This window comes from Lipophrys pholis (assembly GCF_963383615.2).
Source record: "Lipophrys pholis genome assembly, chromosome: 21".
NCBI classification, from domain to species: domain Eukaryota; kingdom Metazoa; phylum Chordata; class Actinopteri; order Blenniiformes; family Blenniidae; genus Lipophrys; species Lipophrys pholis.
Window position 1 is genome coordinate 4,499,363 of NC_137649.1, and position 27,102 is coordinate 4,526,464.

Here is a 27,102-nt window from a genome sequence, read left to right on the forward strand (position 1 = left end):
TTTGTCTTTCTTTTCCTTATTCCCTTTTCCTTTTTTCTTATGTTTTTCTCTATTTTTCTGTTTTCATTTTTATTTTCTTTATTTTTCTTTCCCTTTCACACTCCACCCTTTTTTCTTTTTTCCTTTCTTTTTTCATTATTTCCCTTTTTGTTCAGTTTTTTTCTTTTCCTGGAAAAAAAAAACTGCTTTACTCGCAAATGTAATCATTTTAGTTTGATAGTTTTTCATGTATTTATTTGTGGTAGCTATTTAATCTATCATGGTTCTCAGGAGTTTTACTTTGCTTCAGCTGTTTTTAGAGATTCGACCATTTTTGAAAATCCCTGTAATGCAAATAAAATCAAAAACTCAGCTTCAAGGAAGAGGAGCTGAAGCGCCACAGGGGGCTAGACAGGACCTGTAAACAATGAACAAATGAGAACCATCGCTCCGGATTAAGATTAAAAGCTGTGTGGTTTCTTGTTTCCTCAGCCAAAGACCTGATCAACAACCTGCTGCAGGTGAAGATGAGGAAGCGCTACAGTGTGGAGAAGACGCTCAGTCACCCCTGGCTGCAGGTACTCTTCACCTCCACTTCCACTTCACATGTGAACTATATACCTGAGGTGGAAAAGCTGTTTGTTTTTTCAGGATGAAGCTTTACAGAAGATGGATGATGATGATGATGATTAGTTATTATCAGCAGAGGGACATGTTTGTGAGACATTAACCAGCTCCGAGTCGTTCCTTAACCGCTCCCCTTGTGCTTTCTCTGAGTTTGATGAGTCTGTCGCCGCCCTGCAGGATTACCACACCTGGCTGGACCTCAGGGAGTTCGAGACGCGGCGCGGCGAGCGCTACATCACCCACGAGAGCGACGACGCCCGCTGGGAGGAGTACGCCGACGAGCGGGGGCTGCACTACCCCACCCACTTCATCATGTCGCCCAACCTGGACGACATGGAGGAGGACCCCTAGAGGCCGTGGTTTGGCTGACCACTCCCCTTGGGTGGGGTCGGGGGCGGATACGCTGGATACCGCCGCAGCCGGGAGGACGAGCCTCCGCCCAACAAGCGTCTGCGGATTGTGGGCTTTCATGAAGGATGTAGGGTTAGGGTTGGGACGCAGCGACTGTGCAGGTCGGGAAACTAACGTTCCATCCTTTCTCTGTGATTCTGTGAGAAGTGGCGAACAGACCAACGCCCAGAGTCGCTGACTGGATGAATCGGCGATGACGCTTCAAAAACCAACCTCAGGCACAGTATTCTTTAGAAGCTTCGGGTCTCAGACAACTGAGAGGCGTCGAGGTTCTTGACGCAACGTGGATGAGTAGAAACACATTTCATGGTCAACATGCTTTTCAGTGTTCTCTGTAGTCTTTGTTCTCCTGCTAGAACCCAGCGGCTTTTTACTTTTTCTATCTTGTTTCTTCTTTTCATGAGGAACAAGGCGCCACGTGAAAACGCTCCATACGAATCCGATAAATCAGTTTTTCAGGTGAGAAATCGCTGGAAACACATTGTAAAGATCTTCATGTTGGACTTTCAGTTTATAACCTCAATAATGTCAGATTTAAAACGGGAGGAAATAAGTAAGAATGAAGCCACACTAAGCTGTTCCATTCACTTTGTGCTGATTTCTCCAGAATCCCAGAAGATCCTGAGTTTTGTCGGCTTTCAGTTTAATCTGAAGCCATTGAAAAGTAGTCTAATCTCAGTCCAAGAGCTATTCAGGAACTCAACCCTGAAACTAGTCGTAGAGCAGGTTAAGACTGAGCTGGGCTCAGGCTAAGCTCATTTTATAGCACTGTCAAAATGGTCCAAACAAAGCAACAGAAACCAGGTTGAACTCAGTCCAAACATTATCTGAATCTAAGCTCCCTTCAAAACTAGTGACACGTCAGACTAAACTATTCAAACGGAGTCCAGATCCAGGCTAAACTCGAAAACTGAAAACTAAGTCAGAAACTATGTTAAAGTCATTAGAAAACCCTGGTTGAATTCCAAAAGCTCGTCGTCAGCCAGGCTGAACTTTGTCAGGTCCACAGCCTGAACGTCTCTAACCGGAGCAAATGCAGTCCAATGGTCCAGAAACCAGACTGAACCTGGTTCAACAAGAAACCCACAACAGCTGGAAACGCGCTAAATCCGGCTCCTTCACAGCAGCCTGGTGGACGTTCATGGCATTGTTTGGGCGTCAGTGTCCCGTCAAAATAAATGAATGAGAAGACAAAATCCAGGTAGAAAGCTGGTTCCTTTGTTTACATCGACGTGTCAAGTTAAAAAAACGCTTGAACCTGGGGAGCCATTTTCAAAAAGTTGCGCTTTCAGTGCCGTTCAATTCAACTCAACTTTATTTATATAGCACGACACACAACACAGTCATCCCTAGGTGCTTTTAACACAACGAGTACAGGCAAGGAGAGTTTCCTGTTTTCACTTGAAAACGTCGTCGTGTAAACGGCTAAGGTCGTTTATCTTACAAATTAAAAGCACTCAGTGTCGCTGGTTTTAAACCATCGTCGTTTCATTAAGATTTCTGGGTTTTAAAAAAAATCTCTCGTTTTGAGGCGAAGGAAAAAAAAGCTAAAATTGTAAATAACCAAAGATTTAACACAATCAACTACAACTACTGGATGTTTCATTCCTGAAAACAGGAAGCATGTCTCTGAGGTTTGTAGGACTTTCTGAGATTTTCCTCTTCATGGAAGCTAAATTTAGACTTTTAAGGAACCTGCAGGGACTGAAGGACGACGACGACGCCAACACGTTAACAAACCTCCCATTTTTCAATCCGGCTCGTGTTTTGCGCCGCTGTATAATCTCAGGATCATTCTGAGACCAACAGGACTGGATGTGAGGCGGATTGTGGAAGAAAACCGGAGGATCAAGCTGCGAACTTTGTGAACTCCTTGTGTTTCTGTTCATCCTGAGCGACTCCAAACTGAGAATTTACCTTTTATATTTTTACAAGAAATGTTTTGTCAAGTGGATGTATTTTTTGGAAAATTATTAAAGCTTAACAGTGAAACTGTGAAGACACGTTTGTTGTTCTTTGGGTCTGAAAAATCTGTGCCAACGGGAGCTGAATACTTTCTGCCAATGAGAAACGATCTCATGACAAATACGTTTAACGTACAGTACATATAGTCTGAACACGACTACAAATCTTTCAAAGGCGTTGACGAGGGCGGGAGAACCTCGTTCTGGATCAGAGGAGCAGCGGCCGGATGTTTGGAACCGATGGTTTCATTAGCCGGACCCTGAACCCGATCGCTGCTCCTCTGCTCAGCCCCACCGAGCGTAACCGGAGCCGAGCGGCCGGCTCGCCGCTTCAAGATGTTTAGAGCGAGGGAAGAGGATCCTCCTCCGTCGCCGCCGCCGCTCCGTGACCTCCGACCTCCCGCTCGGTGTCGGGTTTCAGCACGCCGTCCCTGCTGCTCCTCCAGGTGGGGAGTTCCACACTTCGGTCTGTAACCGAGTCGTGAAGATGAACTGCAGGTTCGACTTTCCTCCGACAGTTTCTAAACCAGGAGCGTCGAACATCAGGCCACCGGGTCCAGATTTAAAAAGAAGCGTTCTTACAGCCACGAAACGTTTGTGTTGTGGCGTACTGTTCTCTGCGGCATGTGTTTGTGGTTTCAGCGGCGAGTAGTGGTCAAACGTGCTATTAACTACATTGTTCTCAGCGTTTCTGTGTGAACACACATTTAAGTAACAATCCCGTTTAAAAACAAAACGCAAAAATACCTTGAAGTCTTCTGCTCTAATGTCGAGATTTTATTGTAAACACACTAACTAACTAACTAACTAACTAACTAACTAACTAACCCCAACCCCCAGGCAAAGGAACACTATTTGGTACGGGGCCGCAAAGAGAGAATAAATACTTTTATTTTGAAAATATTAATTTAAATTTGTCTGTCTGCATTGATTTTATTGTGAAAAACAGCTTCTTTCCTGCGCAGAAAAACGACGTTGCTTCAAACAGTTTGTGGTGTAAACAAAGTCAAAGAGCACTTCAGCAGCTCTTCACACACAAATCATCCTGCTACTTTATTGTCCTCATAACATTTTTAACGCCACATTTAGCTCCAGAAAAGCACTCACGAGACAACTGTCCCCAGTCCGCCGTCCCCTCCCCTCCGAGGCGCTCAGGAGTAGCTGAGCTCGGTGAATCCGGCCACGGGCAGCGGCGCCGGGCTCCTCTTCTTCTCCAGCTTCAGCCCGGCGGGCGGGGGCGGGGGCGGGGGCAGGGCGGCGAGGCGGCTGGGGTGCAGCAGGCTGAAGAAGTGGAAGCGCTCGCCCATCCTGGCGGGGTTGGTGAGGAGGTCGTAGCTGCTGATCAGCTGCTCCCTGACGGAGGCGTCGCTGCAGCTCCTCAGCAGCGCCTGAGGAGGCCGACAGGTTGTTGGTTTCTGCTTTTCTATGTAGTACGCAGTATGGAGGGACGCACAGATATTTTGTCCGGTACCGATACGACGGCCGGTGTGTCGGGCGTCCCTCGGCGATACGTGTTGGATGTGTGAGCTCACCTGCATCCGGGTGTCGATGCCCATGTTCTTCAGGAACGTCCTCTGAGCGACGGGCCCCAGACAGGCCACGCCTCCTCCCGCCACCCTCCGCAGGTAGCTGAAGTCCACGTCGGCGGTGAGGTCGGCCGAGCCGGGGGAGTCCAGGACGTCGTGGAGCCGGTGACCTTTGAACCCCTGAAGAGAAAAGAGATGCGTTTCCACTGTGAGACCGTTCACAGACTTTAGAGAGCCACGGAGGACGTTTCCTGAAAAATAGACCAAGGAACCGTTTCCACAACGTTTTTAAGTGAAAACATTTTGCTTGTCTGTTTACACTGCAACGCTGCTCAAAAGCTGCTCCCAACGCCACTGCACCGACTCCGTCTCTGTGCAAACGGAGGACAGCCCAACTTTTCAACACCACTCTGTCCAAGGAAACACGGCAACGGGACAAAACGCAACTTTTGGGAAACACTCCGTCTCCATGGAAACGGGGAAATACGCAACTTTTCTGAAACGCTGCTACGGCGCAAATAGTTGTTCCACACATGTGCAGTCGATGGACAATGAACAAGAACAGCATCCACGGGAGTCCAACGTGCTAACTGCATTGATTTCAGCGTTTCTGCTGTTTCCATGGAAACGAACATCGTCTTCAAAATGCTGCCATGGAAACTCAAAACTTTCCGCAAAGGAAAACACAATCCAAAAGATTATAAAACAACGACGACATAAATCAGATGTCAGACGCGTTTGGACACGGAGCTCTGACGCCGGGTGTCACAGAGCTGAAACACGCAGCGGCTCGTCCTGAGCGCCGTACCCTGAACGTGTCGCCTTTGGTCCCGTCGTGGCCGTAGTCCGCGATCAGCGCCGCGCCGCCGTCCTCCGCGATCCTCCGGGCCAGCTGCTGGACCACCACGCCGCCCTCTGCACACACCTCGACGTGGGCCCGCCTCTCACCCTCCTAACACACACACACACACACACACACACACACACACACACCCACACACACCCACACACACCCACACACACCCACACCCACACCCACACACACACACACACACACGTCCCATTGACTTCTCTTCATTTCCTGCAGACTAAAACTGGCTCCATCGTTTCATGCAGGTTTTTGGACGGAGGAGAACCCGGAGGAGACACATGGGGAACATGCAAACGTCACACCTGGACTGCTGGCGTCTTCCACACGTTACAACACGGAGACACCAACCTGCACCAGCGTGGACGAGGCCAGAGTGCGCGACGGCGCCACGACGAACCTCAGCGCGCCCGGCTTCTCCGGGTCGATGTCCACCAGCACCTCCCTCCAGCCTTTTTCCGTCCTCTGCAGCAAACATGGAACGGATCAGCAGGGAGCAGCAGGGTCAGACCAGCAGTCTGCAAACTTCAGGAACAGAAGAGACGTTTCTGGAGTTCTTCCACCACAAAACACCTTAAATCATGGAAGATCATGATTTTGATTCATGTTGTCGTTTTTTGCAGTTTTAACATTTTTAGCCTATTTGAACTGATTCGCCGAGTTTGGTTGTTTTAGCCTTTTTGACTTTTGACCATTTTTTTCCTTCCTCGTCAAATGAAAATGTAGTTATATAGCTCTTCTAACAGCCCAAGAGGTTGACCAACGTGCTTCAGAGCTTAAAAGCAACACAATAACTTAAAAAGGGAAACGGCAGTAAAATATACAATAAAACTGTAAAAGGAAACAGCAACAAAACAGCCCTACGTGTACATGTTAAATAAATAAAACAAGATCAAACGTCACCATGCCGCTGGGCATTAAAAACTGATTCAAACAGAAAGGTTTTGAGCTTTTATTTAAAAAGACCAAACATGATCTTTTTGTGTCATTTCAGCCATTTTAAGCCTTTCACCATGAGAAACATTTTGGCTCCTTATTTTTTGTGTTTTTTTTAGTCAATCTGGCTTTTTGTTGTTATTGTTTTTAGTTAATCATCCTTCAAACACTTTTTTGTTCATTTTATGAAATTCAACAGTTTGTGGCCTTTTCTTAAACTGACATTTTAGCAACATGCATGTGAAACACAAGGTTATTTTTTGGGACATTTCAATGTATTTTGCATCATTAGAATTGGCTTCACGTTGTGATGTCAGTAATTATTGCTGCTCATTGTTCAGATTTGGAAAAATACGGACATTTTCATCATGAATACTCTGTGAAACAACAATGAAATATCTTTAAGGGATGAAATAAGATGAAATTAAGTTGTTTATTTATCATGTTGCTGGTGGTATTACTATTATGATTGTTATTCATCTTAATTCCTACTGCACTTGACGTTGAATAACTTGATATCACAGTCGTTTGGCGCCCCCTGCTGGTAGTAGCAGTGTTTACACACCAGGCAGTAAAACAGCAGCATATTTGGATTTTTAAAGATTCAGGTTGGAAAACCTCACCTGGAATTTGTGGATCGGCAAAGCGTCAAAAAACTCGTGAGCCACAAAGATGCTGAATCCTGGACGAAGAGAGGAAGTCAGACAGTGTAATTAGATTTATTTTAACGTGATTAAAACACACAAACAGAACAAAACGTGTCAGGATGTTTCCAAGGATTTTATGTTTTTTGTTCTGTGCAGAAATGATCAATACCTTAAATATAAATTCGATATTCACTTGTATTTTCACTGAAATGTCAGGAAATGGTAATAATGTGTTTCTCAAAACTTGAGACGATCCTGAAGAGTCAAATTTTGTCTTCAATCAACCGTCAACCCTTAAAACTGATCCCAAAATTTACAGTTAACAAGCTGCAAACAGCAAATGTTTGCATTTTCACAGACAAATGATTAAAAAAAAATACTAAATTTAGTTGAATTTTATTATTTAGTTTGTGCACTAAATCGGCACGATAGTTTTTCAAAGTAAAGTTGGGTTTTTGGTGGCAAAGCTCACTCAGTCATGAAATAACCTGAAAAAAAGTCGTTTTAAACGTCCAGCTGGAGCCGTAACTTTAATAATTCAGTTCAGTGACACGTTGTTTTCTCTTGAAATGTTCTCCTACATTTACTACGTAAATTTCCAATGAGAAAATTCTCCATGAAATGGGAGAAAGTGACCAACCAACGACCAGTTTGGGATTTAGTCCCACTGCTGGCTGCTTGGCTTTCAGTTTCAGAGGACACTCTTGCCGTCCTGCTGTACCTGCGGGGACGTCCTCTAAGCATCGGTACCAGGACACCGGCAGCCCGCCTGCCGTCTCCCCGCGGCGGTACACCGGCTCGTCCTCGCTGTCGGCCGCCTGGCCGCCGTCCGCGGTCAGATTCTGGGCCTGGACGCGGCTCAGAGCCGGACTCACCTCCACCAGGTGGAGAGACACCGAGGCCTCGGCCACGACCGAGCGCAGCTGACCGAACACCTGCAGGGAGACGAGACCGCCATCGTCACATCTTCTAAAGCAGCATGAGGCCCAGAACAAGTTGGGCTGAATTAAAGTCTTTGGTCGGTACTCTGAGGACGTCGGCGGCCAGCGATCCCCTCCCGGGTCCGAGCTCCACCAGCTGCAGCCGCCGCGGTCGCCCGGCGGCCATCCACTCGCTGATGATCCACACGCCGATCAGCTGCAGGAAACACAGGCAGCTCATCTCATTCATGTGATCACAGACTTCAATCAGTAAAACTTCATTTACACTGAATTATTCTGATAAAGACTTTCAACATTTAATCACATTTTCAATCATATTTCTTTAAATAGCCTCGCTTTTCATCAGACTTTTAAGATTTTCCCCCAAAATGTCTTACTTTTAAAAACTATTCTAGATGTTTTTAGATTCCAGTCGGTTTGTATTCTTACAGCTTTTTGACTTTTTAAAAAAGATCCTACAGATTTCTTGTTTTGAAAAGATTTTCTTTTTTCAAATATATATATTTTTAATTTTTTTTAGATTTCATTACTTTTATGTTCTTGTCGTTTTTTCACCCCAGGTTTTGTTGTTGCTTTTTCTAGATTTTCTCTCTAGATTTTCTTCTTTTTTTTTCTCCTTGTTTTTATTTTCTAAATGTTTTTGTTTTCTATATTTCTGTTGTTAGTTAAAAAAAAGAATATCTTCTTTATTTTCCTTTTCAAGTTTTGTTTTCTTGATGTTGTTACTTTCAGGATTTTATTTCCCTTCACCTGTCTTGTAGTTTATTTAATTTTTTTTTACATTTGCTAATGAAAAAAAAAGAAGATTTCAGGCACATGAGCCAAGTTTCTCTGCCAATAGAATCTTTCTGCTCCTCATATCTGGAGAAAAGTTCCAAAGAGGAACTTCTTTATTATCCGTCTCACCTCTCCGAATATCTGGCTGATTTCTGGGGATGTGATGAAATCTCCGTCAGGTCCGAGCATGTTGCTCCTCACATAATAACCCTGAAAACACACGACAATCAAACACAATCAACACTGCTGCATGACGCTGAATCATTTCCACCAGACATGACGAATCAATACTTTATCTACCGCTTTTGTTTAAACCACAGAACTGACACCGGGTTGAGCGTTTCCACCCACCGTGACGGGGTTGGTCAGAACCTCCCTCATGTACTCGGCCACCGGGATCGGACCCGTGGCGGTGATCTTGGTGGTGAGGTGGCGGAGCATGGAGGGTCGGGGTCTGTCCTCGCTTGGAGGAGAGCTGCAGGAGGGTCTGGATGGAGCCGCTCGCCATCGTGCTGTCAAACACAAAACTCACTTTCAGTTACCGCTGGGCTGATCCAGCTTTTAAAAAGGTAGTGCTTTTAAAAAAATAAAAAAATAAACAAATCAACCGTGTTTTTGATCATTCAAGAGATTTTATAAGCACCTTTTTTATATAACAAATTCTTCTAATCAATTTTAGAAAATTTAAACAGGCTGGAATATTAAACTAAATGAGTTCAATAGAAACATGCCAGTGACATGAATTGGCATAAAAATATTATTTTAGTTAAGAGTTTTAAATCCCTCAGACATAAAGATGGACAGAGGTAAAAACACATGTTAAATAAGTATCTATTATTTAAAGAATTGTATTCACTTTTAGCAGCAATACAATAAACATACTTTGCTCAGCATCAAACTTGTTTGAGGGGTTTCATAAAGGTTTTAGATCCTGTTGTTAACAGACAATATTCATAACGAAGCCACATTATTACAGTACTGAGAATTAACCTGGTGTATTTTATCTGATTATCTGAGTGTAGCAGGAATTAAAAAAAAAAAAATCCTGATTACTGAGTGACTTTTCTAAACCAGAAGCAGATGTTGCAGGTTTACTGTCAATGGTTAATTACAGTGTTATTAAAGCAGATAGTTGTTAATTTATGTGAATGAATCAGACATAAACTAAAAGTATCTGTTCTCCTACCTGGTGCTGGCAGACCGGCGGGATGAATGAAGACTCTGCTGATCAGCTGCCGGGTTTTTAACCTTAATAAAGTCCTCATTATCCTGCAGTGTGACACAAACTCCGTTTATCGGATCATGTTTGAACCACATGGACCATATGACAACACTAGGTGATTCGTATTAAGTGGTTTCCCTGTTAACTGGTGACCGACTTCCTTTAGCGTCTCTTGTTGCTGCTAGTAACAACCGATGTTAAACACGTAATAGAAATACGTTGCTGTCCTGGTGAACGCCGTTTAATTACATTTACAATACACTTTCGAAGTGTCGTACTTTTTGTGGGTTTCTTTTTTAATATATGCTGGTAATAGCAGCGCTAACGCTAAAGGAAGCCGGTCACCAGTTAACAGGGAAGCCACTTAACCCGAAACACCGATTAGCGTTAGCCGCATAAATAAACAACTATGTTAACGGCAAAAGACAAACAATCCATCATACTAGGGGTGAAGCTTCAACTCCGTGTGTACACAACACAAAACTTAAAGATGCCCATGCGAGTGTCTTTTTTCATTTAAATCCATAAAACACGAAAACGTCCTTGCGTAAAAGTGAAGCGCTAACAGGAATGACCGAACAGCAACAAGCCTCGTGATTGGACAGCAGTGACGTCCAAAGACAAAATATACGATTGGCTGAAAAGAATATGCATTTATTTGTCATTATTTTATTTTTCACATTTTACAGATCATTGTAAATAATGATCATTACACGCTATTATCAATTCGATTATTGTATTGAACAAAAAAAGAAAACAAATGAGAAACCGGAAGTGCTTTTTGTACTTCCGGGTCTCTTTCTCACGCTGCAGTCAGCATGGCAGCAAAAAACAAGCAGCGAAAGAAGGGAAAAGCTACGAATAAAGTGACATTTCAGGCCAACGGTGACGAGGTTGAGTCTGAAAATATAGAAGGAAAGGAGGAGGAAGGTCTGGATGAAGATGGAGGTGACGACAGAGGGCAGGAAGATAATGAGGAGCTCGATATGGAGGAGGTTTTACGGCTCGGAGGAACACAGGCGAGTAGTTTCTTCTCCTCTTCTCCTAAACATGGTTTCAGATCAACTTCAGCTGATGTTGTCGTGTCCAGGATTCATTCAAAGCATGATCACGGTGCCACTTTTTATCTTTATGCATATGTTTCAGCTTGACATTGACAGTTATAGTTGCTATTCCGTGGGATTTAAGTGTATTCACGTTAAAAACACGAAAAGTATCATATTGACATTAATGGACACACGATTATCTAATGTGACATTCAGCACGTATGAAGATGAGTGCAACTAATAAAACGGTAATAGTTTTTGTTATTTTATTTCACCTTTATTTTACCAAGTAGGTCAATTTGTGAGTGATAATCTGCCCATTTCATACCCATGGACAAGTACATGTTATTCTGATGCAGCCCTGTTCTATGTAATGCACTTTTTCAGGGGTATATTGTGTGGTAACTTGCACATTTCGAGGTGTATTGTATGGTATATTGCACATTTAAGAGCATATTGTGTTATATAGTGCCCAATTAAGAAAATGCTGTACAAATCACATAGACTGTGATTTGTGTTGTGAATATTTAGAAGGTAGATACAGACGAAGTTTCTCAATGAAATGAAACCATTAAGTTTGTCTGCATGCTTGAAGAGAGGACCAGTTTATCAGGGAATAAAAAGCAGCAATGGTGACTTCTGAATGGAGCTCCGGACAAGGGTGGATAGCAGCACAGTGAGTAACGGGTCTGCAGATCACATCGCCATTATCGGCGATTGTGAGAAATGTTCTTTTAACCAGAAGTTGTTTGAGGGAATGTGTAAAAGAGGATTTGTTCTAATGAAGTAAAGCAATGTAAGATTAGACCTTCGTGAATATTCTAATAATGTTGTGTATAAAAAAACTGTATTAATTTGTCGGTTATCTTCCTGTAGGCCGACTACGTCCTCCTCGCCGCTCTGGTCGACTCCAAGGAGCTCGTCGACGGAGGAAAGAAAGGTGCGATAGACGACCTGGAGGATGGCGAGCTTGAGAAGTTCATCACCAAACTCGGGATCCGTGCGTACGCCACGCAGCAGATTGTCAAAGATGAACTGGAGGCGGAGCCGGTGGCGGGTCCTTCCGCCGCTGCTTCTACTGCGACCGCTGCTTCTACTGCGACCGCTGCACAGAACGGAGAGAATGAGAAAGTAAGTCAACAGGCCAAAGTGAAGAAAGCTGCCGATCGGGTGAAGAAGAGCAAAGAGGCGTCGTCTGGAAAAAAGGCCAAGCAGAACGTCTTTGACTTCCTTCCGCGGAACGTCTTGCTCATCAAACCTGGGGGGAAGTGGTTCGAGGCGGAGTACGCCTCCGAGGGCTCGGCGGCGCTGCAGGATCCATCGCTGGTGTCCCGGTACAAGACGCTGGCGCAGCAGCTGTTTGAGGCCGAGGTCAAACTCTTCAAATCCAAGAAGACGCTGCAGAAAGGAGCCAACACTGGGTGGATGAAGACCGTGGTCTCGTCCGGCGTGCTGGCCGACAGGATGGCCGCCATGACGCTGCTGATCCAGGACGCTCCGGTACACATGCTGGAGCACGTGGAGAGCCTGGTGGCGATGGTGAAGAAGCGCGGCAGCCGGCGGATGGGCCTTATGGCGATGGACACGCTGCGGGAGCTGCTGCTGTCCGACCTTCTGCCCGGGGGCCGCAAGCTCCGCCCCTTTGCCCAGCACCCCTTCGACCAACTGGAGGAGAAGGCCAGTGGCAACCGCGACGCCCGCGACCGCCGCCTTGTCCTGTGGTACTTCGAGCACCAGCTGAAGCACCACGTGGCCGAGTTCGTGGAGGCGCTGGACTCGGTGGCTCACGACACGGTGGCGGCCACCAAGGCGAAGGCGCTGGCCACCGCCCACGAGCTGCTGTGCAGCCGGCCGGAGCAGGAGCGGGCGCTGCTCGTCCAGGTGGTCAACAAGCTGGGCGACCCCGAGTACAAGACGGCGGCCAAAGCGTCGTACCTGTTGGAGACGCTGCTGCACAAACACCCCAACATGAAGGTGGTGGTGTGCTGCGAGGTGGAGCGCCTCATGTTCCGGCCCAACGTCAGCGCCAAGGCGCAGTACTACTCCGTCTGCTTCCTCAGCCAGGTGATGCTGAGCCACGACGAGGCCGAGCTCGCCGCCAAGCTCATCACCGTCTACTTCTCCTTCTTCCGCGCCTGCGTCAAGAAGAAGGACGTGGACTCCAAGATGCTGAGCGCGCTGCTGTCGGGCGTGAACCGGGCGTATCCCTACGCCAGCGCCGGCGACGAGAAGGTGAAGGAGCAGATGGACACGCTGTTCCGGGTCGTCCACCTGGTGAAGTTCAACACGGCGGTGCAGGCGCTCATGCTGCTGTTCCAGGTGATGGACTCCCAGCAGAGCGTCTCCGACCGATACTACGTCACTCTGTACAGGTAAACGATCGGTTAATCCTCTGAACTGTTTTTATTTTCTACTAAATCTTTACTAGAAAATATTTTTTTCCATCTTTAAACTAGACTAAAGTAATCATACTTTATTAATCCACTTGGGGAAATGAAGGTAAACCAAAGAAATAAAGCCACTTTGGAATCAGTATCAGTTCCTCCCGACCTTCTTGTTATCAGCCTTAAACACTGCTCATTGTTTATAATCCCAAATTTTACTTTTCAGTAATTTTTCTTCTTTTTGTTTTTGTGCTTCTTGGACTTTGAGTCTGTGTGTTAACTTTTCTATTAATCAAATTTCTCCCACAACCTTTAGCCACTGATCTTTAGTCGGTGGTGTTTCTTTTCCCCAATTTCTCCTGGTTGCTTTCTTGCTCACAACCAACCGTGTTTTTAACAGATATTTGTCATTCTGTGGGATTTTACACAAATATATAAACCAAACAACTCAAATATTTGTCTTAATTCTTCACTTAACTTTCCCCAAAAGACATGACAATAAATTAATCTAGAATTATGTTTTAAATAAGATTTTTTTATTATGTAAAACATACAATATAAAAACAGCAATTGAGTTGAAGCCAAAGAACAAAACTCAAATATTTTTAACAGTAAGAATAAAAAAAAAAAAAAAAACTGTCTTGAAACTGCCTGAAGATAAAAACAGTGAAGTGAAACTGTTCATGCGTCGTGTGAATTGTCTGAACAAAGAGAAAGCGTGTTGCAGTGTGAACATGTCTGCCCTGCAGGAAGCTGCTGGACCCCGGCCTGTCCTCCTCCTCCAGGCAGAGCATGTTCCTCAACCTGCTCTACAAGTCGCTGAAGGCCGACGTGACGCTGCGGCGAGTCAAAGCCTTCGTGAAGCGGCTGCTGCAGGTCACCGCCGAGCAGAACGCCAGCTTCGCCTGCGGGGCGCTCTTCCTGGTGTCGGAGGTGCTGCGGGCCAAGCCGGGCCTGAAGACGCTGCTGCAGGAGAACGCGGTGAGAAAGACGCTTCACCGCTGCCGCTTTGGCCAGATTGGAGCCTCGTGCTGGCCGGTTTATGTTTGACTCCCCTGCTCTCGTTAGAGGAAATAATCAGGAAATACATCATCCGTCCATCTTCTGCACTCCCATAGTTCATGTGATAATACACTTGGAACAACAGTCCAGTCAGTTTCTCCGCCGGGATGTTCCCGATGTCTCATCATCAGTTTCTACCTTCTTGTGTTCAGGATGGAGACGAAGAGGAGTTCAAGGACCTCGCTGAAGACAACAATCCTGATGAGGAGGATGATGAGGAAGAGCGCTTTGTGGACGCAGACAAACTGGAGGAAGGAGCGAGTGTGGAGGCGGTCAAACCCGCGGCATCGTGGGTACATCATCAGAACCTGGACGGTCAGTGAGACGCTCTGATGACAGACTGAATCTCAATCGGAGAACCATGAAGACGAACTTTCTACCGTGACTTTGATTTTCATATATATTTCTATTTCTATCTCCAGGCACAAAGAGCTCGCAGAGTTACGACCCGCTGCACAGAAACCCGTTATTCTGCGGCGCCGACCTCACCACGCTGTGGGAGCTGCACAGGGTGAGGAACAATGGACTCTCCTGTTTTTCTTCATTTCTGGTCCAGAACACTGATCATCACTGCTGTTTACTTAACCTGGTTAATCCTGACTCACCTCAGGCCTCCTGACAGCAACATGGAGGATGCCTCGCTGTGATTAGCATTCGCCTCGATCCACTCGTACCTCTGATTAGCAGCCCTACAACCTGTTTCCATGATGTTTTCTGGGGTTTTTTTTGTTTCAGAAAAGATTCACGTTTGCATGGCAACCTTTTGAAAACAGTGTGAGTGTACACAGAAATGGCAGAAAAGCTGAAAACGATGTAGTTGGCTTGCCGGGCCACTAGTGGAATGGAACCACACCACAAAGATGCCATTTATACTTATTGTCCTCTACTGAGCATGTGCAGTAGCAGTACTTTCGAAAAGTTGCGTTTTCCCCCGTTTCCACGGAGACGGAGCATTTTTGAAAAGTTGTTTCCACAGAGATCTAGTGTTTCCAGCGGCTCTGAGCACCGTTGCCGTGGAAATGGACGATGGGAACACTGCGAAAGTTCTGAGATTTAACTTGCAAACGGGGCCTTAAAGGAATGTTTTGCTTTCTAAGATCGTCTCCATGTTGTTATTTATTTTAGCTGTTAATTTACTGTTCAACGTCTGGCTTTTCCAGCACTTTCCTCAACATAATCAATCAGGTGCACTTTATAAAGACCAAACTGGAGAAAACTATCAAAGTTCTGTTTCATTTGTACGCATTCTTTTTGAGAAGGTACTATAATAAATTACTAACATTCAGTAAGTTACTTCTGTCCATTCATCCGGACAAAAAAATCCCTGATCTTGACAGAAGACATTATGAATTAGACGTTTGAAGTGTGTGTTTCTGTCCCGCAGCTTTCTCTGCATTATCACCCGTCGGTGTCGCTGTTTGCTAAAACCATCCTGCAGGTAAACTCCGTCGTTCATCGTTCTTATTTCTAAACGAGCTGCTTGTATTCACTGTAAAACTGTCAAACGTGTGTTCCCCTCCCCCCCCTCAGGGAGACTTGATCCAGTACTCCGGTGATCCTCTGCAGGACTTCACCCTCATCAGGTTCCTGGATCGATTCGTCTTCAGGAACCCCAAACAGCTCAAAGGAAAACGTAATCCCACTCACACCACTTACAAATGAACATAAAAGAAGCTTAAAACTACGCAAAGACATAAAAACATGAAAAGGGCCGACCAAAGGAATGAGTGAGCAGGGGAGAGAGAATGATTGGAAATAGACTGAAAACATTGTATTTGTTTCTAATGTCACCATCAAAAGTCACAAATACCTGGAAAAATGTCTCAAATGACAAAAAATATATGAACCAGCCAGAAAAAATGTGCAAAAAGAGCAAAGGCATGATGCCAAGTGACTAAAAAAAAAACCGACTACAAAGAGAAACTAAACTGAAGCGATGCATCAGCCACCAAACGAGATGCAGAATAAACAGAAAAAGGCTTAAAACGACCAAAACAAGACAAAATGATTGAATTGTTTCATCGCCATCAGCTTCTTTCATTCAGAGTTCATAAAAAGTGAAACAGTATTTTTGCTCCTCAGAAAACACAGACGCTGCAGCGATGATGCCCAAACAAAGATTATCGGCCAACTCTGTAGCAGGTGAGAGGAAATATGCGTTTGACAGCCGTTGTTCACTGATTTCAAGTGTTTTGTGGTCATTTGATGTTTTGTGTTTCTTCCTCTCAGTGAACTGCGAAGAGTTTCTGTGCAAAGAGGAGAGTCAGATTCCTGTGGAGGAACTCTTCTTCTACCGGTGACACATCCACCCCTCGCTCTTCTCTCCTTTTACTCCTCAGAATCTCGTCCATTTTCTTCAGTTTTCTGGTTTTATCGCTGCAGGTTCTTCAAGAAACGTCAGCAGGAGAAGCAGCCGCGTCGACCTCGAGACGGAGACGACGACAGCGTGGAGGAAGTGGACGACGACGAGTTCGACAAAGTCCTCGGTGCGTGTGTGTGCGTGTGTGCGTGTGTGTGTGTGTGTGTGTGTGTGTGTGTGTGTGTGAGAAGAAACGAGCAATCAGAGATTTCTGACCTCCGCTAAGGGTAAACATGGACACAGGGAAATGACACATATTCCACGTCCAGATAATCCAGCCTTTATTCATTGGTTTAGTTTGGTTAGCCCATGATTTTATTTAATAATTTGAAAAAACACAAGATAAGACAATATTCTTACCTCCTTCCAGTTTATCGTCTATAATAATAATGGCTTTGATTTATATATTCACGGTGACTTAAAGCACATACAGAAATCATTATTCATTCACACCAGGTGGTGTGAGGGGCATGCTGACAGAGGCGTAGCTGCCGTTTCGCACCTCCGACCACCACCAACATTCATGCAATGTGGGTAAAGTGCCCAAGGACACAATGCCAATGACTTTGAAAGAGCAGGATTTGAACCTCCAACCCCTCGGTGATTGGATGATCGACTCTACCACTGAGCCACGGTCCCCACAAACTGAACTGGAGTTAACTAACTAACTAACTAACTAACTAACTTGTGGCTCGTGTCTGCTGCTGAGCAGCGGAGCGACACAAACTAAAACCCAAATACGCTACGACTCCATTTCCCACAATGCACCTGTGCTAAGCATGTAACAATCAATAAGCCAAATGAATGATCTGGATCAGCACCAAAGTGTAATGGGTTCTCCCAGAACCGCGTTAGCATCGCTAGCGTGATAGCCGTTAGCTCATATTGATGCTAACTAGGCAGGTCAGATAGGAACATCACTGTGAAACACTGAGTGTCTCCATGGCAACAGACGCTGATCTCCATGAGGTGCCTCTCTCATCTGCTTTGAAGGGAAATTTTTTTTTTTTAGTTTTTGGAATTTATTTGGAAACTCTTAAACGTTAACGTCCCAAAATCTAATGGACTGGTCCGTCCGTGGCGACAAATCATCCCTGAATAGTTTATGCAATTCGGGTGAATCGATTTTGCGAGAAGTTGTTAAAATACATACATACAACCCAATAGATAAATGTACTCGCGCGACTTTCTCGGCCAACTTCGTTGATCATCCAACTTTTGTTTGCGAAGGTAAAAAGACAAACGATTATAAAATGTTGAAATAAGGATTGGACGAGGGAACGAGAACAGACAAGAACGGTAAATCCATTAAGTGGAAGATATAAAAGACAAATGGTGTCAGAGACTGAAAATGACCACAGAATAATGAAATAAAATGGAAAAAGGCACGAAGTTCCCAGAAGAGACACGAGGAGGTGAAAAGAAAGAAAAGGATGGTGAAACATTCAAAGACCTCAAACTGCTGGAAGCAACAACAACAAACAAAACCTACAACGATTCAACCTGTTGGCAAGAGTCTGAAAAGTGTTAAAGAATTTCAGAGCACCATCACGTTTCTTCTCTGGGATGTTCTTCATACAGGAATGTTGATATTTACTCACCGAGTCTCTCTGGTTGTGTGACAGACGAGTTCGAGTCGGACTCCTACTTCCCCGGTCTGCCCGGAGACGATCTGGACTTTGCCGGGTGAGTAAACTCGTTTAAAGTATTGACCTCGTTTCCATGACGATTCGAGTGCGAACGCATCAGGTTTTCTTTTGTTTGAGAAAAGTTTTGCTTTTACACGGCAGCATTTTGAAAACGATGTCTGTCCACACGGAAACACCGACTGCGAAATAAAATGCATTAAAAACATAAGAACACTGATATTTAAAAAACACACTCATACAGCAGCTCGTTATTGGACGTAAATACAAACTCCTACATTTGAATCGTCGACACAATACCACGAATAAAGACACTAAAGTCTAAAGTCATCAACCACGCAGAAGACCAGTAAAATACCCCAAAATACTAGAAAGTGACACCGAAACGAGCAGAAGCAGACATTTGAAAGGTGTTGACGTTCTGACGGAGGCTCCTGCTGCTTTGTCTCTCAGGAATGTGAAAAGCTCTAAAGGGAAGAAGGCGGCCGAGGACTCGGGCTCGGACGACGCCGACGACTCGGACGTGGACAACCTGGACGACGAGGAAATGTCTCTGGGCAGCATGGACGAGGAAGACTTCGGAGACGAACTAGAGGAGGAAGGAGGGACGTTCATGGACACTGAGGGAGTCCATGATGATGATGATGATGATGAAGGTGATGAGTTGTTATGATCGGGATTGTAAGTAACTGATTGTAAACTTATTTAATAATTGTTCTTTTTGTTTTTTCAGTTCCTGAACTGGAGGACGACGGTGAAGGCTTCGCTGGTTAGTTCACACTCAAACGTGTTTCTGAAAATCCAGACGAGATTACGGTTACGTCAGTTAATGTGAGGAAGATGCTCTATCAACTAATATTTTGGACTTTTCTTTATCGGATTTCCAAAGCTGGGAACTGGTTTCATGTTTAATGCCACAGATTCACATTCAAAACGTTTGTGTCGGGTGTCGGTTTACACGACAACGGAGCTCTGAGACACTGCAGCAACTTTTTGAAAACGTTCCATCTCCATGGAAACGGGGGAGAACGCAACTTTTCTGAAACGCTACTACTGTGCATAGTGAATAGTTCTTCTGCACTTTAAGTAGAATAGCGACGATGGCGGCCAGACTAGTTTCTTTATAACAAAAAACAACCAACAGCACCCACTAGTGGCCGAACATGATAACTACACCGTTTTCAGCGTTTCTGTGTAAACGTGAAACTTTTTTGTCACAAAAATGAAGCGTTTTTACTTAAAACGTTGTCATGGAAACGGGGTCTGAGAAAGAAATTCAACTAGTAGTTGGTACTGAAAATTACTAATCGATTTAAAAAAAAAAAAAAATAAATCCAGGTTAGTGCAAATACAAAATAACTTCAATAATCAAACCGTTTGTGTTCAGGCTCAGACGATGGGCAGATGGAAGCTCCTGATATCACGCCTCGCACCAAGAAGCCGAAGAGGAAATCCTCGGAGGAGCTCGACTTCTCCGGCTCGTTGGGTCAGTGAGGAACCCGCCGTGGAACCGGCAGCTCCTCTCCTGACTTCTGACTCCCGACTGTTCAGTAACGGCTGCTGTTGGTTCTTTCAGGCGCCGCACAGAGCAAGAAGAAGCAGAAGAAGAAAGACGGAGCCGTCTTTAGAGCTGCTGAAGAGGTGCGAACGACCAGAAACACAACAAGACAAACAGAGAGACAAAGACGGTCCATAAAAAGAAGAATGGGTCCTTCTAGAACGGGACGATAACAGACAGTCTCTGTTGGAAGCATGTTTACATCTGCACTTCATCCTCTTCTTATAGAAAACACACTTTGTGCAAAGCTTCCCTGGTAGATAAGTTTGTCCTCGTGAAGTCTCACTGGACGGAAACATCAATGTTTTACACAAATCTTAACCACCCGGACCGTCCGAGGTCCAGAAATGTCCCAGAAAGGGGAAATTATTTTTATATAAACTGTGCCTGACGTTGAATTGAAACTGTTTTGCAGTTCGGCTCCATGCTGGACGAGAACGCCGGCTCCAAGTTCGACAACATCGGGCTGAACGCCATGGCCAACCGGGACAAAGCAGGTGAGCGAATCATGACGAGTTGCTTTACTTGAGTTTACTACGAAGCTGGATTTTCTCTTATCGAGATAACTTCAGGATTAACTCTAGGTTTTCCGTACGACGATGCTCGTTCACTTCTCACCAGGATAAATCACCTGGTAACTGAGGCTGAACGTCTAACCTGCTCCGGAGCAGGTTATGTTCTAGATAAGAGGTCAAAGCTCCGCCTCCTGACCAATCAGATCTCCTGGAAAATGCCCCGCCCATTCTTAAATGATGGTGATTGGTGGGGCAGGTTCAGCGCTGAGCTGCAGTAGAGCGGAGATGAGGAATTAATTCAGAGCGATCTTTTTGACATAATAAAATAAATCCTGGTCTCTGAGGCTCTGAAGGAGGTTTTTATTCTTGACTTGTTTGTCTGTTTATCTGTAATAATGAGGTTCATGATCATACCTGACAGAACTGCAGAAACATGAATTTATGGAACCAGAAATACTCGTGATGAATTAATATTCCAACATAAAACACAAGAGAAACTCAGCCTCAAAACAACTGGATGGAAAATCGAAACTAAAAGATCAGTGAGGAAGTTCAGCCTGAAACGTTTCTGCTTTAATAAAGTGAAATTGATCAGCGGAGGTGCTGTCCGTTCATATCGCAGATAAATTAATCTGCTCTAATCTCACAAAGTCAGGAATGTTCTGGCTTTGTCTGCAGCAGCAGTGTTGCTTTTACTTGCTGGATGAGTTTTAATTCTTCATAATCTCAGAGAATAACTGCTCCTTCAGTAATCTGTAAACCGCTCTGGAGGGTCAAGTTAAAGTTGGATTGGTCAGACGCTGCAAACTCCGCCCCTTTCACGTGAACACGTCGGTCTGGGTTGAACCAGCGACTTGATAACCTGCTTGGTAGTAACGGTGATCAGGATCACACACGTCTGGATCAGTCAACCCAGGAAACAGAGATCCTGGGTATGTTGATCAGGGGTCGTAGTCCAGGTCAGAAAGACACAGGAAGCATTTTCCAGCTGGACACCAGCGAGTTTAATCGTTTCTCTACAGAGACAAAACCACTGATTCAGACTCTGTGTGGGAATAAATGACAGCTTTGAAACCAACACAGCAGATTTAGTTCCGGGGTGTCAAACATCAGGCCCGTGGGCCAAAACGGGCCGCAGGAAGCTCCAATCCTCCAAACCAACAAGCAAATTGTGGGGCGAAAAAACAAAACACCCACAATGCAACAGCTGTAGGAGAAGTTTTCTGGACATTTCAATGTATTTAAGGTTTTATTAGAAATCGGCTTTATGTTGAGATTCTCGTCATGTTACGATGTTTGGTTTTGTGAAAATAAACGTTTTCATTCCATATATTCTGCACCAGAACAAAGAAAAACTTAAAATTTTAAGGTTATTATGGCTTTATTTTGCTGACTCAGGATAAAGCTGTTGCAGGTGGATCTTGGACTAAAATGAGTTTCACACCTGAACTAGATGATTTAAACACAATTTTAGGAGCAGAAGTGGTTCCAAGTTGAACAGTTCAGACTTCACCACTCTGAAGTTGTCCGAACATTAAATATGCATGTCAAATAAAATCTAAATGAGTTATCTTCTAGACCAAGTAGAGACTTGTGAAGTGGTTAAGTCCTCCTGTGTTTGGCTTCACTGTATAATTAATGTCTCTGAACGCTGACTCGTGTCCCGTGTTCAGGTCTGAAGCAGCTGAAGTGGGAGGCTCAGCGGGACGACTGGATCCACGGCCGCGACGCCAAGACGCTGCGCAGGAAGAAGACCACCTTCAACCGGAAGAAGACGCCGATGTTCGGCCGAGCCCGCGCGGCCGGACGGACGTTCGGGAAGAAGAGGAAGTAGCGGCGGCGGCGGCGGCGGCTGTGTTCAGTCCTGCCTGGACGCCCAGACGTCGCGGTCCCGCTCTCGGATGCCGTAGATTCCCGCCCACTCGTTGGATCGGTAGTAAACTGGGAGGAAACGACACAAACTGGGTTCACTTCTGTAAAGTTGGAGAGTTTAAATTGTACATTTGTCAAGGTGACGTGTCGCATGTAACCACATTTTCTTACATTTACTGTAACTAAATAAAATAAAAGTTCTTATTCATACGGTACGTTTGTTTTCCTGGATCGTTTTCTATTAGTCAAAGTGACTCGATAGGAAAATGCAGACGCTCCTTTCCTTTCATGACTTCCAACCAAAAGGTGTTTTTTTTATCAGATTTATGTTTTAAATACTTGCTTAACAGCTAAAAACATAAGTAAAACCGATTTTGAATTAACCCAAAACTTTAATTTATACTACAGCAAAAGATAAGTTGACTTGCACAGATCATTCAAATAAAATGTAACACAAATGACAGGAATCTGCATTATTTTCCTGGTTTAAACTAATTTGATCCATCCCTTATCCCTTTTATCCAACAAAACGTCACTGTTAATATGACCTATTTTAAATGTTTCATGTTTTCTACTAGTTTTTTAAATCCAAATCTACTAATTATGATTCTGGGAAGAGAATATCTGACCATATTAGGTTCAAATTAATTAAATTCTGATAATATGAAGGGGAAAAATATCTAAATGCACATAACGCATTTAACAGAAATCCACTGAGAAATATCTAATCAAGTGATGAAATTCTCATTTTTATCAGTTTAAAACTTTAAAAAAAAAAAAATGACTGGATGTAAATGGAACATTGACACTTTAAATCAGAGGCGTCAAACATTTCAGTTCAGACATTATTATCTGGAGTTGGCTGCACCGCAAATAATAACCATTAATCTTAAACTTTATCTTTGTTGTGGCGCAGAGTACATGTGATCACAACATTTTCACAAAAACCAAACGATTACTATGGAAAAGGACGACAATCTCAACATTTTTCATCGAAACCTTTTGGTGCAAAACACAGTGAAATGTCTAGAAAACTCCTCTGTTGCATTCTGGGTGTTTTTACAAACGGACTGGTTTAATGCTGCTCTATCGGCCTTCATGACGGCATCACTGATCTCTCAGCTCGAGTCTCAGTGAAGAAATTTGTTTAAAAATGGTTTGGCCACGTTGGAGCCTCAGTTCTGTTTGACACCCCTGGAACAACCTGATCCTGGTGGGGGGATTTATCTTCAGCTCACCTTCAAGTATTGACGGGAACTTCCTGTTCATAGTGTTTCTGAAATCTGCAGGTAACGAGAGAGAAAGCAAGTTGATAAAGTGACATGATGAAGATGTTTGTTGATACAACCTGGAGCTGGTTCAAGGACGTCCAGGACTTTTGTTTTCTAGTGAAGGCTTGCAAAGGTAAAGACAGCAGCACTTTGAAACAGTAATCCATGCTTTTATTACATCCCGGCTGGATTACTGTAACGCAGTACTTTATGTTGGAGTCAGCCAGTCGTCCCTCGCTCGTCTCCAGTTAGTCCAGAACGCTGCAGCCCGCCTTCTAACTGGAGCACATAAGAGGGAGCACAGAACACCCGTTCTGGCGTCTCTCCACTGGCTGCCTGTGCATTTTAGAATTCGTTTTAAGATTATTTTATTTGTTTTTAAATCTCTGAATGGTCTGGCCCCGCCCTACCTCTCTGAGCTGCTCCACCCCTACACCCCTGCTCGGTGCCTCCGGTCAGCTGATCAGCTTCTTCTGGAGGTACCGAGGTCCAAACGAAAGCTCAGAGGGGACAGGGCCTTTTCTGTTGCAGCCCCTCTGTTGTGGAATGAGCTCCCACTGCCCGTCAGACAATCCCCCTCACTGTCCACTTTTAAAACTAATCTTAAAACCGGCTTTTAACCATGTTTGAGACTCTGTCCCTGCTTTTATTGTTGCCAATCTGTTGTTTGTTTATTGTATTTCACTGTTTTTACTCTTTACTGTACTTTTTTATTTTGTCTTTTATTGTAAAGCACTTTGGCCTCAGCCACAACTGTTTTAAAGTGCTGTATGAATAAAGCTGACTTGACTTGACTTGAGGCTGCTGTAGGTTTAGACTGCTGGGAGACCTGGGGGGTATTCCAGGGAGGAGGTTCAACAAAGTCAGAGTCTCTCCCTGAATTCTGACTTGACTTAGTCTGAGATGGGAAACTCAGAGTTTCCAATTCCAGAACAGCTGATCTGAATGAGATCAATCAACTCTCAGTATGTGAACCTTGAGTTAAGCGCCTGAACAACCACAATAAAAAAGCCATCATCAATGGAGCCCCGAGACCACGAGTCGCTATGGCAACAGACCAAAAACAGAGTTATTTTGCCGTAAAAGTCCCGGCCCTGCAGCAGCAGCGGAGATGACGGGGAGAAAGTTGCTGCACGAATCAACGCATAAGTTTGAACACATTACTCCACTGACTTAACATTTAACTTAAGATCGCAGCAGACAGGTAGAAATAATAAATAGGTGTATAATATGAATTTCATTTAGGTGCAATCCAACAAGAGGAAAGCAACTTGGAAGCAGCTAAAAAAGAAATATAAAAACATCTTTCAGAAAGAAAAGGTACATATGTATATATGCTCTGATTGAACCTCATTTTGATTTTAATTTTAGTATTTAAATTGATGTAGTCTTTTAAATAAAAAAAATATATATATTTATTCAGTAGCTACTTCAACCTACTGAAATCCAGTAGAAAATAAAATAAAATAAAATCACTTGTTTCAGTGATTCTCTAACCACTCCATACGCTGTTGCTTTACCAATATTATAAAGAAAAATGCCATTTCACAAAAAAACATAATGCTGTGTATAAACTGTGCTCTGATGTGAGGCACACTGGTCATTTCAGGAAGGAATTAAAACAGTAAAAAAAATAACAATAATTCTAATCTGGGCCGGAAGACTCTCTTGTGACAAAAGTGATCTCAAATTATTTCTGCCTCGATGTCGATCGGGTTTGGAAATAATGGACAGTCCATTTCTAGTAGCTGCTTCAGGTGGGAGGAGACATGTAGAAAGTCCTTACAGTAAACCTCCCAGCCAGCAGGTTCTGTTCAGAGAGTCTGTTGCCATGGTAACTGACTCAGAGTTTCAGTCACCGCTCTTTCTGGAATGGAAAACTCAAGAGTTTCCCTCAATTCAGGCTAAACATACTCTGAATTTTCACAGAAGCCGCTGTCTGGAACAGAAACCTCCACGTGTCCCCATGTCACTGCCCCCCTGTGTCTCCTGCAGCCTGCCTGAGCTCCAATCACGTCTCTACCCGGAACCAGAACCAGGGTTTGAATCGCTCCTTCTATTCCCCCGAACCACAGCGGGATTGTTGTTGTTTACTCTGTTAAAGTGTCCTGTAGTGTCCTGTAGTGAGCTGTAGTGTGTTGTAGTGAGCTGTAGTGTCCTGTAGTGAGCTGTAGTGTGTTGTAGTGAGCTGTAGTGTCCTGTAGTGAGCTGTAGTGTGTTGTAGTGAGCTGTAGTGTCCTGTAGTGAGCTGTAGTGTGTTGTAGTGAGCTGTAGTGTCCTGTGGTGAGCTGCAGTGTGTTGTAGTGAGCTGTAGTGTGTTGTAGTGAGCTGTAGTGTCCTGTAGTGAGCTGTAGTGTGTTGTAGTGAGCTGTAGTGAGCTGTAGTGTCCTGTAGTGAGCTGTAGTGTGTTGTAGTGAGCTGTAGTGTCCTGTAGTGAGCTGTAGTGTGTTGTAGTGTCCTGTAGTGAGCTGTAGTGTCCTGTAGTGAGCTGTAGTGTGTTGTCGTGTCCTGTAGTGAGGTGTAGTGGGTTGTAGTGAGCTGTAGTGTCCTGTAGTGAGCTGTAGTGTGTTGTAGTGAGCTGTAGTGTCCTGTAGTGTGTTGTCGTGTCCTGTAGTGAGCTGTAGTGTGTTGTAGTGAGCTGTAGTGTCCTGTAGTGAGTTGTGGTGTGTTGTAGTGAGCTGTAGTGTCCTGTAGTGAGCTGTAGTGTCCTGTAGTGAGCTGTAGTGTCCTGTAGTGAGCTGTAATGTGTCGTAGCGAGCTGTAGTGTGTTGTAGTGTCCTGTAGTGAGCTGTAGTGTGTTGTAGTGAGCTGTAGTGTCCTGTAGTGAGCTGTAGTGTCCTGTAGTGAGCTGTAGTGTCCTGTAGTGAGCTGTAGTGTGTTGTAGTGAGCTGTAGTGTCCTGTAGTGAGCTGTAGTGGGCGTCGTATTAATAAAATAGACTTGATCTTGACGTGCAGTGCAGTGAAGCGTCGGGTCACCTTGACTGTTGTTGAGGTTGTGAAACAAAGCGTAAGCTCCAAACACCCCCAGCAGCTCCACGGCGATCACACCCTTCATCAGCTTCTTGGCCAGAGGCGCCAGAGGTTTGGGAGACATCTGACGAGACAAACACACAAATCCTCTTTCAAAACAACAACACAGACGAATAGTGACACAACTAGTATTACTAATATTCACCTTCATGTCCTCTTACTCCTCCAATAACTCACCGTTAGTGCTGCGCTGGGTGGAAAGCAGACGTAGGAGAGTTCTGGTTGAATCCTGAATTTGGTTTAAATAACACAAACTTTACATGAATGTGTTGAACTTCGTGTTGGATAACCCGGAGCTAACAGGCTAAGTGCTAACAAGCTGGACGGAAACCCGGGAGGGTCAAAACACTGACAGACAGAAATACAGCGTAATGTTAATAGTGAAAGAAAAACCCACAACGCTCACAGAAATAACTTGAATCTGACAAAAAGAAAAATTATGAAAATTCGATTAAATGAA

At 44.4% G+C, this 27,102-nt stretch overlaps 4 protein-coding genes across 7 annotated transcripts in view; 2 read left to right on the top strand and 2 right to left on the bottom strand.

Annotated features, from left to right (window-relative positions):
• Window positions 1–6,306, top strand: part of LOC308126164 (serine/threonine-protein kinase D3-like) — a 39,903-nt gene extending 33,597 nt beyond the window's left edge. The window contains exons 18-20 of one of the 2 annotated variants that reach the window (XR_013936418.1): window positions 472–557; window positions 784–1,476; window positions 5,624–6,306. Coding sequence is in view for 1 of the 2 variants with exons in the window: in XM_080490335.1 (XP_080346461.1) it covers window positions 472–557; window positions 784–957 (260 nt within the window). In the remaining variant the exon portion in view is untranslated. Of the gene's footprint in view, window positions 1–471; window positions 558–783; window positions 3,015–5,623 lie in introns of those variants that run through there. The other variant, XM_080490335.1, reaches the window with a different exon arrangement.
• On the bottom strand, window positions 4,010–10,501 carry ndufaf7 (NADH:ubiquinone oxidoreductase complex assembly factor 7). Of its 2 annotated transcripts, XM_080490336.1 has the most exons (11): window positions 10,342–10,501; window positions 9,863–9,945; window positions 9,028–9,188; window positions 8,806–8,886; window positions 7,985–8,095; window positions 7,680–7,893; window positions 6,935–6,993; window positions 5,727–5,840; window positions 5,316–5,459; window positions 4,514–4,687; window positions 4,010–4,369 (listed from the first exon to the last, which is right to left on the bottom strand). In XM_080490336.1, exons 2-11 carry the CDS (start codon window positions 9,939–9,941, stop codon window positions 4,133–4,135), a joined length of 1,374 nt encoding a protein of 457 aa, XP_080346462.1. In that variant the 5' UTR covers window positions 9,942–9,945; window positions 10,342–10,501; the 3' UTR covers window positions 4,010–4,132. The 2 variants fall into 2 exon arrangements, with proteins under 2 accessions (XP_080346462.1, XP_080346463.1); XM_080490337.1 differs by lacking the exons at window positions 5,316–5,459; window positions 10,342–10,501 and having other exon boundaries at window positions 9,863–10,026.
• Window positions 10,502–10,689: 188 nt separating this feature from the next.
• Window positions 10,690–22,554, top strand: cebpz (CCAAT enhancer binding protein zeta). Its single transcript, XM_080490791.1, has 17 exons — window positions 10,690–10,917; window positions 11,821–13,316; window positions 14,078–14,309; window positions 14,543–14,705; window positions 14,813–14,901; window positions 15,775–15,828; window positions 15,921–16,023; window positions 16,473–16,532; window positions 16,620–16,686; window positions 16,773–16,876; window positions 18,375–18,435; window positions 18,849–19,051; window positions 19,129–19,164; window positions 19,783–19,881; window positions 19,972–20,036; window positions 20,369–20,450; window positions 22,142–22,554. Exons 1-17 carry the CDS (start codon window positions 10,717–10,719, stop codon window positions 22,300–22,302), a joined length of 3,276 nt encoding a protein of 1,091 aa, XP_080346917.1. The 5' UTR covers window positions 10,690–10,716; the 3' UTR covers window positions 22,303–22,554.
• Window positions 21,453–27,025, bottom strand: LOC308126408 (protein CEBPZOS-like). 2 transcript variants are annotated; one of them, XM_080490793.1, is made up of 4 exons: window positions 26,820–27,025; window positions 26,589–26,706; window positions 23,579–23,623; window positions 21,453–22,409 (listed from the first exon to the last, which is right to left on the bottom strand). In XM_080490793.1, the coding sequence occupies exons 2-4, from the start codon at window positions 26,704–26,706 to the stop codon at window positions 22,327–22,329; spliced, it is 246 nt and encodes an 81-aa protein (XP_080346919.1). In that variant the 5' UTR covers window positions 26,820–27,025; the 3' UTR covers window positions 21,453–22,326. The 2 variants fall into 2 exon arrangements, with proteins under 2 accessions (XP_080346919.1, XP_080346918.1); XM_080490792.1 differs by having other exon boundaries at window positions 26,788–26,978.
• Between the last annotated feature and the right edge of the window lie 77 nt (window positions 27,026–27,102).

Coding starts and splice junctions, on each gene's coding strand:
- LOC308126408 (XM_080490792.1), bottom strand. Junction 23,624..26,588: donor CAACCTCAACAACAGTCAAG/GTGACCCGACGC, acceptor CGTTACCTGCAG/ATTTCAGAAACACTATGAAC. Junction 22,410..23,578: donor GTTCCCGTCAATACTTGAAG/GTGAGCTGAAGA, acceptor GTTTCCTCCCAG/TTTACTACCGATCCAACGAG.
- cebpz (XM_080490791.1), top strand. CDS start 10,717: ATGGCAGCAAAAAACAAGCAGCGAAAGAAGGGAAAAGCTACGAATAAA. Junction 14,902..15,774: donor CGCTGTGGGAGCTGCACAGG/GTGAGGAACAAT, acceptor TCTGTCCCGCAG/CTTTCTCTGCATTATCACCC. Junction 19,052..19,128: donor TGATGATGATGATGATGAAG/GTGATGAGTTGT, acceptor TTGTTTTTTCAG/TTCCTGAACTGGAGGACGAC.
- ndufaf7 (XM_080490336.1), bottom strand. CDS start 9,941: ATGAGGACTTTATTAAGGTTAAAAACCCGGCAGCTGATCAGCAGAGTC. Junction 8,096..8,805: donor TCAGCCAGATATTCGGAGAG/GTGAGACGGATA, acceptor TGTTTCCTGCAG/CTGATCGGCGTGTGGATCAT. Junction 4,688..5,315: donor CCAAAGGCGACACGTTCAGG/GTACGGCGCTCA, acceptor TTTTCTCTTCAG/GGGTTCAAAGGTCACCGGCT.